We start from the raw sequence: 15,807 nt of genomic DNA, 5'->3' as shown, positions 1-15,807 counted from the left end.
GCAGGAGTCACTTGTTGGTTTCTCTTTGCATTGCGGGAATAACAGTAACGGCAGCCAATGCCTGCATGCCTTGTGGCATACCAGGTGCTGTTGTGAGAAACGCCTTATGTGTATTATTTCATGAAATCTTCTAAGACTAAGAGGACAGATAAACTTATCTCCCCATTTTACACACGAGGAGACTGAGGCACAGAGGGGCTGAATAACTGTCCAAGGTCACACCACAGGTTTCACGTGCAGGCAAGTTGGCTGTGGGCTCTTAACCGTGAAGCCGTGTTGCCCCTATAAACACCACAATACAACACAACTCTCCTGTATATCGAGGACGTATTATCTACTAGGTACCGTTCTCCTGGCGAGGGTCAGTATGATCCCGTCAGTCAGTCCTAACTCTGTCACTACAGTCACCTGGGGGATCCTTTCTGAGACCCTGGCATGTGCCTGTAGGCTGGGTGTGAGGGCTGCACACTGCCTTTCAGACACCCAGTGGAGGAGCCAGACGTGTGAACAGTGACTTTGAACAGAACGTGGCGAGCGTTGTGATTGAGGTGGGACGGAAGGCTGAGGGAGCCCAGAGCAGGACAGCCAGGCCATGTGGCGTTCAGGGAGGGCTTCCTGGAGGAGGCGATATCTAAGATGAATCCTGACAGGTGAGCAAGACGCCGCCAAGGGAAGAGAGGTGGGAAGGGCATTCCAGGCAGAAGCACATGTGAGTGAAGGCACAGGGGTGTGGGGAGTGGAGGATGCCGCGAGCTGGTCGTTATCCGGGAGCAGGGGCTGGAGAGCAAGCTGAGGGCAGACCTTAGGGGGCCCTGCATGTCACGGAGGGAGCTTGGGCTTTGTTCTGTGGTGGTGCTTCCTCACCCCTGAAGATCTGCTCAGACTGCCCCCTCCGACCCCCAACAGGGTGACAGGGTGGCATTCTCAGCACCTGTTTCTGAGAGAATGATTTTAGAAGCCAGCGCTTTTGGGCCGTTTCAGTTCTGCCTTCCTTTGCTGTGGGACCTGAGTTGTGTGCCGTCTCTCTCTGGAGCCACCTGCCCAGAGGTTAGGGCACTGGGGACTGGGGGATGCCGCCGGCTCTGTGGCCATACGGACCTGAGAGCTCCCCAGCTGGAAGAGCTGCAGACAGAGACGAAGCGAAGACCCATTTGGACCTTATTTGTCTGCCCCAAAGTATTTGGGGTTTACATCATCTTAAAGATGCCCTCTTCATTTTAATTGACTTACTCTCCATCATTAAATAAATCATGTTGATGTAGGAAGCGTTGTTTCTACTGGGAGCCACAAGGCAGTAGAGTTAATATTAAAACAAACCGGGAAGAAGAGGGAAATGGGGTAGGAAGCCTGGGAAAATCCCTTTTTTAATAATTAACTTGACATCCAGAATCCTCCTCCTCCTCCACCCCCTGACTTTCAATCCCGCTTACCTTGCTCTGCTCCCTCATTTTCATAGCATGCGTTATTACCTGATGTCCTGCGCAGCTACACAACGTGCTGGCTAAATGCTTACTGTGTAGTGATGGTCTCTCTCTCTGCTAGGCAGGGGAGCTTTTCTCTCTCATTTACTAATGAGTCTCCAGTGTCTGGCACCTAATACGTGCTCAGCAAATGTTTGTTGATCACATCCTTGGTGCCCCTGTCCTCTTGCTCTGGGTTGCCTCCCCAAATTCCTGCCATCCAGCTTTCACAAAGTTAGAAGGATCAAACGCTATTGCCCCCTTACCCCTCTGGTCCCGGGATGGTTTCGGTATTTTTCAATACAGAGGTTCCTGCAGGTGGGAGAAACGGGAGTGTGCATCATTTCACAGATGAGCAAACTGAGACTCAGAGTGGTTGAGTGACCAGCCCACAGCTGGTTAATGGCAGGACCATGACTGTTGTCTCCGGGCCTGTGGCTCTGTCGCTGACACCATGATTCCAGGGATGGTCTGCGGGTGGGAGGGTGCCCAGTCCTTACCTTGCTCAGCTTTACAGGAGCTGCTCCTTCCCCTTCTTCCTCTCTGTCTCCCTCCCTCTGTCTCCCTGGGGGAGCAAACCCTCAGCTCATGGTTGCTCCCCACCTGATTGCATCTGAGAGCTGCAAACACAAGGCTAATTAATGTGTCTGTGACTCTAGGCTTGGCTGCCGGGCCGGGTTCCCAGGCCCTCCCTGGAGCACTGCAGACTCTGAGCTAGCCCTTTGGCTTCTCCAAGCAGGCTGCCAGCAGATGCGTATTTTAACAATGCACATCTGTTGGCTATATAATCTCTTGTATTTGCCCTTCTCACTTGGTGCTTTGATGGAAGACCCCTGGGGGTCTCCCTCTGGCCCAGCCAGTGTTTGCTTTGCAATTTTGCTGAAATACCATCTGATTCTTCTCTCACATCTTCTACAGGTTCTAATCAGGCTCTTACTTTATTTAATTAAAAATCTATCTCAGGCAAATACGCACAAAATTAGGAATCTCTCTCATTTCTGTAACACAGGGAAGGCAGCGTCCCCCCTTGGGATCCCCCTCCCCTGTCCCCTGGGACATTCCCAGGCTGAGATGTCATGGCAAAGCAGATGGAATCTGAGTCGGGAAGCTGGCTGGCCAGGGTAGGAACAGCCCTCTTTCCTCCACTGGCACTGGAGAAGCCCTGTCTGTCCACCACTGTGAGTAGACCAGGCTCCCTTTCCCAAAGGCTGGGTCAGTGTCTGCGTGCAGGGCCGCCCTCCAGGGCAGTAGGTGGGGCTGTGTACCACGGAGAAACTCAGCCGGAGCCCTGCAGGGCCAGCTCAGGGAGGGGGCCCATAGGACTAGCTTTAGAGTGGAGACCCACAGGACCATTCAGGGCTGAAGACCTACATGGACAGGTGAGAGGTGGGGACCTAGGGTGCCCTTGAGGAGTCAGGGGAGACTGTGGCAGAGTCTGAGGAAGCTGGAGGAGTGGTGTTGTGGTCTGTGTGAAAGGCTGATGGACAAACACCAGCTTAGGCTCCCTTTCTGGCCTTAGGAATTCCACCCAGGCCATCCTGCTGGGGTCTCCTGGAAACTCCGCCTTCCCCCTCCTCAGCTGATCTCCCGACTCACGAAACATCTCCCCCCACAAACCAGCTTGGTCCAGGAGGCAGTGCCGGGTCAGGCCAGTGGAGAGAGAGATGTTGGGCTGAATGCCTCCTAGATGTGACCCAAGACAAAATTAAGTCTGTTCAGATCAGACCCTGAGGCCCTGCTCGCGGAAGCCTGGCTCTTCACCAACCAGACAGAGGCAGTCCTACTGGCATTTAGAAATGTGGACACTGGGCAGAGAGCATTGGTTTGGAGTTGGAAACTCTGGGGTCTGTTTTGAACGTTAAGTGAGCTGTGTGACCTCCCGTGAGAGCTTTTGCCTCTCTGAGTCTCAACTTCCTTATCTGTAAGATATCTGGGGTAACTTGGACTTGGTAATCTAGCTGAGATAGTACAGACGAAAGGGGACTGTGGCTTGGTATGGCCAGGTGAAGCTCTGATCCCAGGACGAGAACTTAAGGCCCAGAGGTGTCCCCACCTGTTTTAAGGCCTGTGTGAAGTCAGGAGTGGGCACTACTCTGGGCCGTCTCAGTTTAGCATCTCTGGTACTCTCTAGAAGGGTTTCCCTGATAGCTCAGTTGGTAGAGAATCTGCCCGCAATGTGGGAGATGGGGGTTCAATCCCTGGGTTAGGAAGATCCCCTGGAGAAGGGAAAGGATAACCACTCCAGTATTCTGGCCTGGAGAATTCCATGGACTCCATGGGGTCGCAAAGAGTCGGACATGACTTAAGTGACTTTCACTTTCACCCTCTAGAAGGGGTCCAAGAGTGGAGCATGGGGCTACAAAACCTCTGGAGATAAAGATGTTATGACCCCAGGACTTCCCTGGTGGTCCAGTGCTTAAGAAACTGCCTGCCAATGCAGGGCACTCCGGTTCCATCCCTGGTCTGGGAAGATTCCACATGCCACGAAGCAACTAACCCCCTTGTGCCACAGCTACTGAAGTCCACGCCCCTTAGGGCCTGTGCTCCACAACAAGAGAAGCCACCACAATAAAAATCCTGCACATGGCAATGAAGAGCAGGCCCCATTCGACACAACTAGAGAAAGCCCGTGGGTAGCAACAAAGACAGTGCAGTACTCCCCATCCCCCACTCCCAAATAAAACAGAATCCAGTCCTCCTTAAAGAAAAATCTTACAATTCTGCTTAACAAATCTATACTGGCCTTTTGCAGTCCTCAAAGATCAGAAAATATATTAGGCACTAAATCCTCCTTCTCTTTTCCCTCAATCCCCACAGCGATCGAAGGCCCGGTCCCATTTCAGCCACCTCTCAGAGACGCAGGTGGCAGACTTTCCCTCTAACACAGGGGGCCCGCCACTTCCTGGTCAAGGGACCCCCCCAGCTCATTGACCCTCCAGAGAAGGTTTATTTCTCTCATTCTTTCTGGGGGAGACTCAGAGGTTGAAGGGGGTCTCTGAGGTTGGCCCCCTGTTTCTCCTCCCTGTCTCGAGAAGCCAAGCTCCCCGCTGAGTGAGTGGTCCTCCAGGGCCTATCCCAGCGTGCTGGCCATGTAGATCTGATGCCGTCTTAGATATTTCATCTCTGAGCAGCCGTGCATCTCAGCTGCCTGGCGGCAAGGAGGCAGTACCCCAGCTGTTGATCCTGTTTTCAGACTTTTCAACAGCTGCTGGGGGCAGGTAGTGGCGGGCCGGGGGGTGGGGGTGGACTTCCCTCGTCCAGCGGCCTGTGCACCACCCCCACATCTGCCCTTTGCTACTAGGAGCCTCAAATCCTCACCTGGGGCCACCTTCCCCATCCCCCAGGTCGGCGTCGGAAGAGCGAGGTAACCTAAGTGGAGGTGCTGAGAAGTGTTCCTCTGCGGCGCGATGCAAATGTGAGCTATTATTACTGGTACACCGGCGTGGTTCCCAGCAGGCCTGGCTCCTCACTAACATCTGGCCAGAGGAGGCAGTTGATGGGGCTGAACTCTAAATGAGGACGAGGCGGTTGAGGGGGTAGCTGAGCCCGTCCCCTGGTCTCCAGGCAGGTGGGCCCGGGTCCAGGAGTGGGGACCTCTTCAGGAGGACGTCCCAGGAGAAACCGAGGTGAAGAGAGACCAGGGGCACAGGTGTGATGTGGCAATAAGAACCTGTAATGGTTTTCCTGAGGGTGATGTAGGCAGCCAGCCCGGGCCTCCGACAGAGAGCCGGGATTCCCAGGTGGGGAGGAGCAGGGCCAGGGTGGTCCCTGTGGATGCTGGAATCACCAGGAGAGCCTGATGGGGGAGGAGGCTAGATGGGGCTTTGTCAGCACCAGGGGAGGGCAATTTGTAAAGAAGGGACTCAAGGATACACCCCCTTCTTCTCTGGGTCTCCATCACCAAACATAGCGCCTAACTTAGACCGCGTGCGCAGAATACGCTTCCTGATTGAATAAACAAGCCCCAGGAGCCCTCTTTAGCTTCCTCAGCGGCCGTCAAACACACTGGAGTTGGGCAGAGTCAGAGGTCGGCTGGCACTGGCCTTCTGAAGTCCAGGACAGGGATGTTCACTTTCCCCCTTTTGGTGAGGAGGGACTGACAGAGTGGGGCAGCAGCCCTATTGTCCAGCGGGCGGGCCCCTCCAGTCTGGCCCCTGATTTCTGGAGCTGAGCCCCGGCTGCTTCCTAGAGCATCCTTGGCCGGGCGCAGGGACGGTTCTTACCTAGGACGGTGAGGCGCGCAGGGCGGGACCGGATGGCAGCCTGGATGGCCTGACACTCGTACACGGCATCATCTTGCAGCTCCGCCCGCAGGATCTTCAAGTGATGTTCCCCTGACAGGTGGTTCCCTACCACCAGATACTGCGGGTAACCTGTGGAGAAGGCAGGTGTATCAGGGGGGCGGGGCGGAGATGGAGAAGCCGGCATGACTGACGGGCACAGTGGGCGGGACATTGAGCGGGTTGGGGGGCTTGTGGGTGCTGGTCTTAGGGGGCCGACAGAGCAGGAGATGGCGCAGGGCCCTGATCTCAGTGTGAGGAGCGCAAAAGTGAGCTTCCGCAGGGAGCTAGGACAGCGTGTCTGTGTGTAGGCGTGTGTGTAAAGGGTATTGCAGGTGTTAAGTTTAGGGATGTCGGAGAAGCTATTATTAGAGCGGGAAGGAGCTGAATGTGGACAGACACAGCGGGTTGTCACCCTGGAACCCAGCCTGCTCAGCTCTGAGGCTTGCCAAGCAGACACACATCCTGATAAGGAAACACACACAGAAAGACAAAGAGACCCAGGCTCAGAGTCACAGAGAAGACAGGGTCAGAGGGAGCGAGAAAAAACAAAAATACCTGGAAAAAGAGCAAGAGTGGCTTTGGGGGAAAACTTTGGTTGCAGATGGGCAGGAAGTAGAAACCGAGGCCCACCCACCAGAGCCCAGGAACCTCTGGTCACTTTGAGCCGTTTAAGTGACTCTTTACTGGCCATTCTTACTATGACCCCCCGGGGACCCCAGGGCCTGATTAAGCACTTAGGTGACACTCAGGACACTTAAAAATTGGGGGCCTCTTATACCATTGGCGATGAATAATAGATAAATAAAAGCTTGAGAATGGTGACTCCTTAAGCAGTTTTCCTGCTGCCCCGTGGGTGGAATGGAAATACATCAGGGGTTGCGGCTGCCGGGCTGGGCAGAGCCTCTCTGTCCCGGGTCTTGGGCCCTTGAACTTCTTTTATTTAAATTTATTTTTAATTGAAGGATAATTGCTTTACAATATTGTGTTGGCTTCTGCCATACACCAACATGGATCAGCCATAGTTATGCCTACGTCCCTTCCCTCTTGAACCTGCCTCCCACCTCCCACCCTTTCCCGTCCCTCTGGGTTGTTACAGAGCCCCGGTTTGAGTTCCCCGAGTCATAACAGCAAATCTCCATGGCTGCCTATTCTACATACGGTCGTGTATATGCTTCCATGCTCTCTCTCCGTTCGTCTCACCCTCTCCTTCCTCCCCTCCCACTGTGTCCATAAGTCACTTCTCTGTGTCTGCATCTTCACTGCTGCTGGGCCCTCGATCTCCTTAGTTCCTCCCCGCAGGACCTGTTTTCCACCCACCCCTTTCCCCGACCTCTGCGTGTCCCCACATACAGGGTCCCTCTCTTTCCAGAGGCCCATCCACCCTCTGACAGCCCCAAACTGCTTCTCTTTCTGAAGGGCCTTCGCTCTGGGGCAGAGTGAGTTCTCAACAGGAGGCAGCTGGGCACGTTGGGCCTTTTAAAGAGAAGACTGAGGCTTGAGAGGCAGGAACAGACAGGGGACGTGCCATAGCTGTCCTCACATTTTTCTCAGTCTCTCAGGGGGAGTTAGACGTGTTTGTGTAGCTTCTAAGGATTGGACCAAGGGGCACAATGAATGTGGGGACACACTTTAGGTTACTGTCAGCAATGTACTGGTGTCAGCAGAGATCTGGGCTGCCAGAGGTGGTAGTGAGGTTCCCGTCACTGGCTGTATTCAAGCAAATGTGGGATGATCCCGTCAGGGACACTACAGAGGAGATTTCTTGGGTGCTCCAGGGCCCCTCTTCCCCTCATAACCCACAGGTCTTCCAGAGGGGAGGGCAGGGTTCCCTGGGGGTGGGCTGTTAAGGGGCACCCATTCCTGGTCAGTGGAGGCAGCACAGTGATCCTCCGCCAGGCTCCCCAGTATGCTTTTGGGGTGCATCCAGTGTGGCTGAGCCTGTTAGGCTCAGGTCTTTACGGCTAGCATTGTCCCCAGCATGCCCTCCACAGCTGTTCAGGCCTGGCCGGAGATGCGACAGGGCCATCAGCTGTAGCCCTAAGATCACGGCTTCCCCTCCTGCCTGCCCTTCCTGCCCTCTGCTGGGTTTTGGGGAGCAGCCGGGGTGAGTTAAGCTGGCTCTCCGCACAGCCCGGTGAGGAGCTGGAAGTGGGCGCTGGTCCAGCCTCATCCCGCTGCAGCTGCTGTTAGCGTAGCTGGTGGGCGGCCCCCAGCCCCTCCGACCTGCTGCCTCGTGACCAGATCCTGGTCCCCTGCAGGCATCCTGGCCGGAGTGCATCCTGGCTGGAGTGCGTGTGTTGTTGTCTCGCAAGCCAACAGCAGCCGCCTTCTGCTCTCATAAGCTGCTGAAAACATCAGTGATGGGTTTGTCTGTACTTGCCTAATTAGGCGACGAGTCATGATGCTGTTCTGAGGACTGGCAGCATCTTTGGAAAACACAGGCCCAGAATCACCGATTCAGAGCGAGTTCTAGCTCCTTCCACTAGTACCCTTACTCTCTTTTGCTACTCTCAGGGGAGGTAAAATTATGGGTAGTCTGGGTTCTACAGACAAACTGCCTGGGTTTTAACGTCAGCTCTATCAGTCCCTAACTCTGCTGTCTTGGGCAAGTTACTCTAACCGCTTTGTGCTTCCATTTCCTTGTCAGTAAAATGGGACAATGCTAGTACCTCATAGAGTTATGGGGAGGAATAGATAGGATTATCTTTATAAAGCACCTGACATAGGAAGTAGTCTCTAAATGTTAGTTTAGACTCTGAATGACACAGGGAGCTCAAATCTGGTGCTCTGAGACAACCTAGAGGGACGGGATGGGCTGGGAGGTGGGAGGGAGGTTGGAGAGGGAGGAGACATATGTATACCTATGGCAGATTCATGTTGATGTATGGCAGAAGCCAGCACAATATTGTAAAGCAGTTATCCTCCACTTAAAAATAAATAAATTAAAAATTGAACATGACAGTGATGTAAGGTAGCCAGAGAGGTCCCTGTCTTTAGCAGACAGGGTACAAGCGTTTTGGGGGTTGGGAGTCAGGATCCCATGAATTTGTTGTTCTGTTGCTAAGTCGAGTCTGATTCTTTGTGACCCCATGGACTGCAGCACACCAGGCTTCCCTGTCCTTCACTATCTCATCCTCATGTCCATTGAGTCAGTGATGCCGTCCGACCATCTCATCCTCTGTTGCCTCCTTTTCCTCTTGCTCTCACTATTTCCTATGCATTGGGCTTGAGATATGTTTGAATCAATTTCTTTCTCAGCTGTGACTTTATTTACCTGCCAAGTGAAAAGAGGAAAAGCCTTCTTTTTTTTATAACCCATGGATCATTGTAGATTTATGAGATAATGTCTGAGAAGAATTTGAGCTTCTTAGAAGAAAAATGTTCTATCAATATGAGGGAGTGTATTTATAAATCACTTCCTTCGACTGATTTTTTTCCAGTCTCGGTGGCCAGGAAGATAGTAAGGTCTTCAGTTAGGGCTCATTCCTGGTAGACTGGATGGAGCCATGTATTTAAAATAGAAGAGGGCAGAGCTGCAGCAGGCCAAAACCCCACAACCCTGGGCCTCATAATATTTAGTGCTTGGCAAATACTTGCCGCACAGTTACACTCATTTTCTTATCAGGCAAGCAAGCAATGTTTATGCTATTTTGGGACAAGTGATCAAATCCAGAGAAAACATTTTACTAAGAGTCTGAGTTCACTGGTTCTTTAAGGAGAGGGCCAGACTTCTTTCTATCAATGGAGTCAGGTTGGAGAGGAAGCAGACCCCAGTCCATCAGAGCGCACTGCTCTCCAGCACTTAGCAAGATCCAGTGTCAGGTCCCAGAAAGTCATCTGTGGAAGTGGATGCCAGAGGGTCAATTACCTGTCTGGCGATGATCACCCTAGGAACCATCCACAGTGACCTGGGGCCTCCTCTTGGCCACTGACCCAACAAGAACCCAGTCCCTGACTGAAGCTGAAAACCACTGACCAGGAACCCAGAGAGCCTTCTTACCCAGCAGTGGTGCTGAGCCCGCTCAGAGCCACGTGAAGTGTGAACCATTCTGGTTAGGGAAGATCGTGTCATTTCCCCAGTCCCTCTCGGGTAAGGGAGTTCAGAGTCCCTGAAATTGGCTGGTTCCCATAATACTTAAATTTTATGGCAGCACAGTATATTTTGGAGATGTGATTGTGTATTTTATCCATGCTCAGCTGGGCTGTAGCACTCAAACCCCAGGATGCTATTGACCATTGCTATAATGTTTCAATATACATTTTTGGCAAGACATAACTCACATTTTAAAATATTAATTTCCCAACCATCCTGTTCCCAAGTGCACTTCGATTTTTATTTTCTTGCAGCTGTACACCAGGAGAGAGGCAAAGCTACTTCTCAGTTGAATACATATTTTTCTCTCCTCCACCCCCAGACATTCCTTGATGGCAGGACACCCACATCCCTTGTTCTGCATTTTACAGTTCATGCTAAGCTTAGTAAATGGCCACATGCTGACCCTTGCCAGGGGAGAATTGCAATGACTGATGGGTGAGTGACCAAGATGATCTCAGTCTTTTTCCTCCCAGGGGAGAGGATGGATTGGAAAGACATCTGTATGGGCTTAAGGGTTGACATTTACAATACTTAACAGGTGATGGGGTGTGGGTGCCAACCAGGCAGCTCAGACACCAGTCATCAACAGGCACCTGAGCCCACCAGAGCATCTTTGCTGAACACCAGCCTGGGTGGGCTGAACAAGGCCTGGAATTTATTTCAAACACTTGTTTTCTTTTCTCCCCATCGCATGGTAACCTCTAAGCCCTACCAGCTTTCTTTGCATTTTCAATCTACTTGGTTCCCTTTAATGGATAGAAGGGGGGCTTCCAAGGTGACTCAGTGTAAAAGAATCTGCCCGCCAATGCAGGAGACGTGGGTGCGATCTCTGTGTTGGGAAGATCCCCTGGGGAAGGAAATGGCAACCCACTCCAGTATTCTTGCCTGGAGAATCCCATGGACAGAGGAGCCTGGTGGGCTATAGGCTATGGGGATGGCAAAGGAGTCGGACACGACTTAGCAATTAAAACCATAGCAACAAACAATAATGGATGGAAGAAGGGAAGAACCAGGTTGTGTCTTAAGTGGGGAATACATTTGGGATCAAGAAAGACGAAGGCTTTACTTCTGGAAATCTGACTTTACATGAGATGTGTTTGACTTTGGAATGGACCCTCCAAGCCAACACTGTGTTAGGTTTAGGACTGACAGCCAGAATGGAGGGTTTACTTGTAGTTCACCACCAAAAGTCAGAGGGGCCCTCAGAGTCCTATGCATCCTGGACCAGGGCCTGCCTTGTCTGACTCTGCTCATGGAATCTACAATGAAAGCTGAGACTTAATCCCCCAAATGCCTATGAAGATGGGGTTCCTTAGGAGGGTGGGTGGGTGGGTAGGGCAGGGGTGGGTTCCAGGCCTTCCTAGGGAGGCCTGGGGGTACTCACTTGAGAGGTCCCTGCCCACGCCCAGAGCCAAGCCATCCTTGATCCACAGGACGAAGCCATCGTATTCAGGGATGGCGCACAGCAGTGTCACCGGCTGCCCCGACACCACGGCCTGATCCTGGGGCTGCTGGCTGAAGGAGTACACTTGACCTGGGAAGGAAACAAGGATGGCGGTCAGTTACTTGCTGGAATGGCTTCTGCTTGATCTGTGGAAGCAGAGACCAGGCTGGTCCAGGAGACAAGAGCCCCCCAGAGTGCCTCCCTTCCTGCTGGTGCCCAGCAGTGGCTTCCTCACTGCCCCCAGCTCTATCACCTGCTCACAGGAGCTGGCCACAGCTGCAGGCTCCCTGCCCATCAACCCCCATGCACTCACGCTGTGGTTTTGCCATCCTCCAGCCCCAAACGGGCCACAGGACACCCTATTCCCCTTTCCACCTGACGACACTCCCTGGCACCTACATCCACGTGGGGGCAGAGACAGGAGACAGACCTCCAGTCGGAAGCACTCTGGGGGTGTGCTTCAAGAGGGCCGTGGGCATGGAGGAGGGTGGAGAGCTATGATTAAACCTGGAAACCCAAGGAATAATATCATCCTTTTAGTGGCTTCCAGGATGGGACTAGGACCAGCACCCCAAGGGGTCAGGCCCTACAGGACAAAAAGAACAGAGCTATTCATGGAGGATTAACTGCAATGCTAGGTAGCTGTTATTACCCACAGTTTACAGATGAACTGAGGCTCCGAGCAAAGGAGTGACGTGCCTGAGGTCACACAGTGGGCTCAGGTGTAGCTCAAGGTTACACTGTGGGCCCACGTGGAATCCAAGGGCACACAGCAGGCCCAGGTGGAGTTCAGGGGTACACAGTGGGTCCAGGTGGAGTGTGGCAGATGATGTGGCTGAGGGAGCAGGTCATTGTCTCCACCCGTCCTCCTGTCCCTGTCTTTTCTGCAGCAGACCCTACTCCAGCCTCACTGTCACTCGGAAGCAGAGCATCAGTGTGACCCCACCCCTCCCCACACACCCCTCCCCGAACCATCTACCCTGGCCAGTTCATGACTAAGGTGAACAGACACACCCACAGTAGGTACAATACACCAGGCATTGTTCTGAGATTTAAAACTATCAGCTTGTTAATATGCTCATCTTCATAACAACCTATGAGGTTGGTGCTGTTTTTATCCCCATTTTCCAGATGAGGACATGAGGCCCAAGGGAGGGATAACTATGAACAGAAGTCTCGCCTGTTAGTTACTCACAAGGGCCCTGTGTACCTTCCCGTGGCTGTCACGTGCCCACAGCACCCGTGTGGAGCCTGATCAACCCGTGTCACAGGGACTCAGCACCCGTAGGCTTGGAGGGTACTAGCCTGTCCACGGAGTCTCTAGCGGCAGGACCTTGGGCTGTGCATCAAAGACTCTCTGGCTCTAAGGCCCGTGTTCTCATCTACAGCGAGCGGATCGCTATGCCTGGACCTGGAGGGATTGCTAAAGAAGGGGATGTCTTGTAAGCTACGTGTCCTGGGAAGCCACAGCTGAACGGACAGCAGGACATGGGACCTTGACGTCCACTGAGCTCCCGGCCCACAGCGCCATCTGTGCTTCACGTGCAGTCTCTCCTGTAACCTAGTGATTACCACTCAGAGCAGAACTGCTCCCATTTTACACCAAAGAAACCCAGATCAGAGAGGCAAAGTGACCTGCCCAAGGTCACACGGCTAATGAATGGGGTTTGATCTGAGGCTTTTGACTTCTAAGCTTGTATTTTTTCCCCATGCCCTACTCTGCAGACACAGATACACAGCTGAGGAAAACAGGGCCTAGTGGGCAGGCTCTTCCTCCACTGGGAGAGTCGGGGTGGCCACACAGGTCCTCAGACACTGGCTGCTGCCCATCTGAGGACACAGGGCTCCAGACTGGGGCCCAGCTCTCAGCAAGAGATGGCCCTGAGCAGGGAGCCCCTGGGGAATGTCCCCGAGTGGCAGTGGGGATGGCAGCCGGGCAGAGACAGAGGTCCACGCTGCGCAGAGAGTGTGTGGAAGGCGGGAAGGTGGTAGGTTTTCAACTTGATGAGATCTTGGCTGGGTCTCTGAGGAATCTCATTAAAAATCAAATTGGCCCTGAATTGTGGGAGTAACACTTTTTATTCTGATTTGAGCTTTACAAATTAGATTTCATAGGACATTTTCATCAGCTCTGTGTGGTGGGGTGTGTTTTTTTTTCTTTTTCTTCTTTTTCTGTCTCTTCAAGTTCTCTGTTGTAATTAGACTGCTTCTGGCACCAAACAAGAGAGAGAGAAGGAGGGAAGAGATGAGAGGAGACAGGGAGGGAGAGAGTGGAGAAGGAACCAGAGGGTGAGGTCCTGGGGCGAGCAGGAGAGAAAGTGGAGAGGAGGAGAGAGACAAGGGAAGACGGCAGGGAGGAGAGGGGGAGGAGGGGGAGAGGGAGGAGCTGGGATGACGGAGAGGCTGCGTGGGCTGCAGACCAGTCCTCTCCTAGGCCCCTTCTCCAAGGCTCTGATGACGATTTCACAGTGCATTCTTTTATCTCAAAACCTTTCTTGCAAGAAGGACAGTGTCAAGACAGCCACCATAGCTGCCAGAGACTGTGTGATCAGAGAGAATTATCAGGTTGTCAGCTGGGAGCCAGGGGTGGGGGTGGGGGTTGAGATGAACAAGCCCTCCGCAGCAGAGCCTGAGCCCCAGGAACGCCCGTGAACAGGGAGGCCTCTGGTGGGAGCACCCCCTTGCTTCCTCTTGGTATCAGCGAGGGGACCTAGAAAGCTGGGTCACAGGGGGCATTCCAGGTGGAGGTGTGGGCCGGGTTGAGGGTGAGAAGCCTGAGGATGGCGGGGGTGGTGGTCCCCCAGGGAGAAGAAGGGCTGTCACCATGGAGACCGGGGCTGGCGGGGCTGGGAGGGGAAGGTCCCGGGAAGCAGGTGTGGAGGTGGACACTGAGCCGTCACTACTTCTCCTTGGAGGCTGCCTCAGAGCCAGGAGTTGGGGCAGGGCCAACAGAAAGGAGCCTGAAAGGAAGGGAACAGGAGCGAGCCTCCACTGGACTGGGGTCCCCTGACCAGGCTTCAGAGAATGCTTTCGGCTCTCATATGTTGTCTGTTTGGATCCCCTCAACTTTTCCACAGAAAGAATGTTTCTGGAGGGAGATTGGTACCCAGGATAGTCTCAACAGGCTGCCCCAAAAGACATGGTTTGCAAATTATTTGGGGGGAGGGTGCACTCTGACAATTTGCCTTTTCATCATGTTTATTCTGGCTGTACCAGCTGGCATGTGAAATCTTAGTTCCCCTGACCAGGGATCGAACTTGTAACCCCTGCAGTGGAAGCACGGAGTCTTAACCAATGGACTGCCAAGGAAGTCCTCAGCAAAATTTTAATTTTTGCACGTTAAATTCAAGCCGCTAAGAATGATTTTCTCTTTCAAATCAATGAGATGCTTTCTCAAGTAGAACCTAAGCTGGGTGTCACTTCTAGAGGAGATGAAGGTTACAGCGCTGAAGATGGAGAGGAGGTGAAGGGATGGACCGGTGGGACAGGCCCAGGGGCCCCCCCTTCAGGCTGAGGGTCCCCTGGGGATGCGACGGGCAGATGGAGGGAGGTTCTTGTCTGAAGAATCTCCTCACCAGTTCCTTCTCTTGTGACTTTCCAGTCCAGAGAGGTGAAAGGCAAATGATCATTTTCCATAACCTCCTGGGCATTATATTGCATAGGCAGGAAGCTCCTCAAGATGCTTCATTTATTCAGCACACGCTTATTGAGACTGCCAGGAGGCAGAAATTGCATTGCTTGGTGAGAAGGGGGTGAATGCGACCTGGCCTGTCCCTCCGGGCGCTCACACCTGTGGCCTCCGCAGCACCCCCCCAGCATCTGGCAGCTCTGATCCAAGCAGAGGGTCTGCTGCACCCCCCAGGGTCCTGCTCTCACTGTGGACTCAACCCCGCCAGGTTTCTGCCTCAGCTTCCCATCTTGTCCAGTGGCCTTCTCCTAGTGTGGAGCCCGAAAGCTCATGTGACCTCCCTTCTCAGGCTTTATTTTTATTTAGTTACTTATTATTATTTTTTTTTTTAAACTGGCATATAGTTGATTTACAATGTTGTGTTCATTTCAGGTGTACAGCAAAGAGATTCCATTTTATATATATTTGTATATTCTTTTTCATATTCTTTTCTATGATAAGTTATAACAAGATATTGAATATAGTTCCCTATTCTATACAGCAGGTCTATTTTATATATAGTAGTTGTCTATCTGTTAATCCCAAACTCCTAACTTATCCCTCCCCTACTTTTCGCCTTGATAACCGTGTTTGTTTTCTATGTCTGCAATTCTGTTTTATAAATAAGCTCATTTGTATCATGTTTTTAGCTTCCATATATAAGTGATAGCATATGATGTTAGTCTTTCTCTGTCTGTTCAATCTCTGGGTCGGAAAGATCCCCTGGAGGAGGGCATGGCAACCCACTCCAGTATTCTTGCCTGAGAATCCCCATGGACAGAGGAGTCTGGCGGGCTGCAGTCCAAGGGGTCCCAAAGAGTTGGACGTGACTGAGCGACTAAGCACAGCATAGCACT

The 15,807-nt window shown here is 52.7% G+C and overlaps 1 protein-coding gene across 1 annotated transcript in view; it reads right to left on the bottom strand.

Moving 5' to 3' along the window:
* KIRREL3 (kirre like nephrin family adhesion molecule 3) overlaps positions 1-15,807 on the bottom strand; it is a 595,138-nt gene that overhangs the window by 84,186 nt on the left and 495,145 nt on the right. Inside the window, exons 3-4 of the mRNA XM_061166806.1 lie at positions 11,224-11,373; positions 5,684-5,833 (exon numbers count right to left, since the gene is read on the bottom strand). Of these exons, the coding sequence (XP_061022789.1) occupies positions 5,684-5,833; positions 11,224-11,373 (300 nt within the window). The remainder of the gene's footprint in view (positions 1-5,683; positions 5,834-11,223; positions 11,374-15,807) is intronic.

The sequence above is a fragment of the Dama dama genome, chromosome 2, assembly GCF_033118175.1.
Source record: "Dama dama isolate Ldn47 chromosome 2, ASM3311817v1, whole genome shotgun sequence".
NCBI lineage: Eukaryota > Metazoa > Chordata > Mammalia > Artiodactyla > Cervidae > Dama > Dama dama.
Note: the sequence above shows the minus strand (reverse complement) of the source record. Positions and strands in the feature narration are given on the sequence as shown.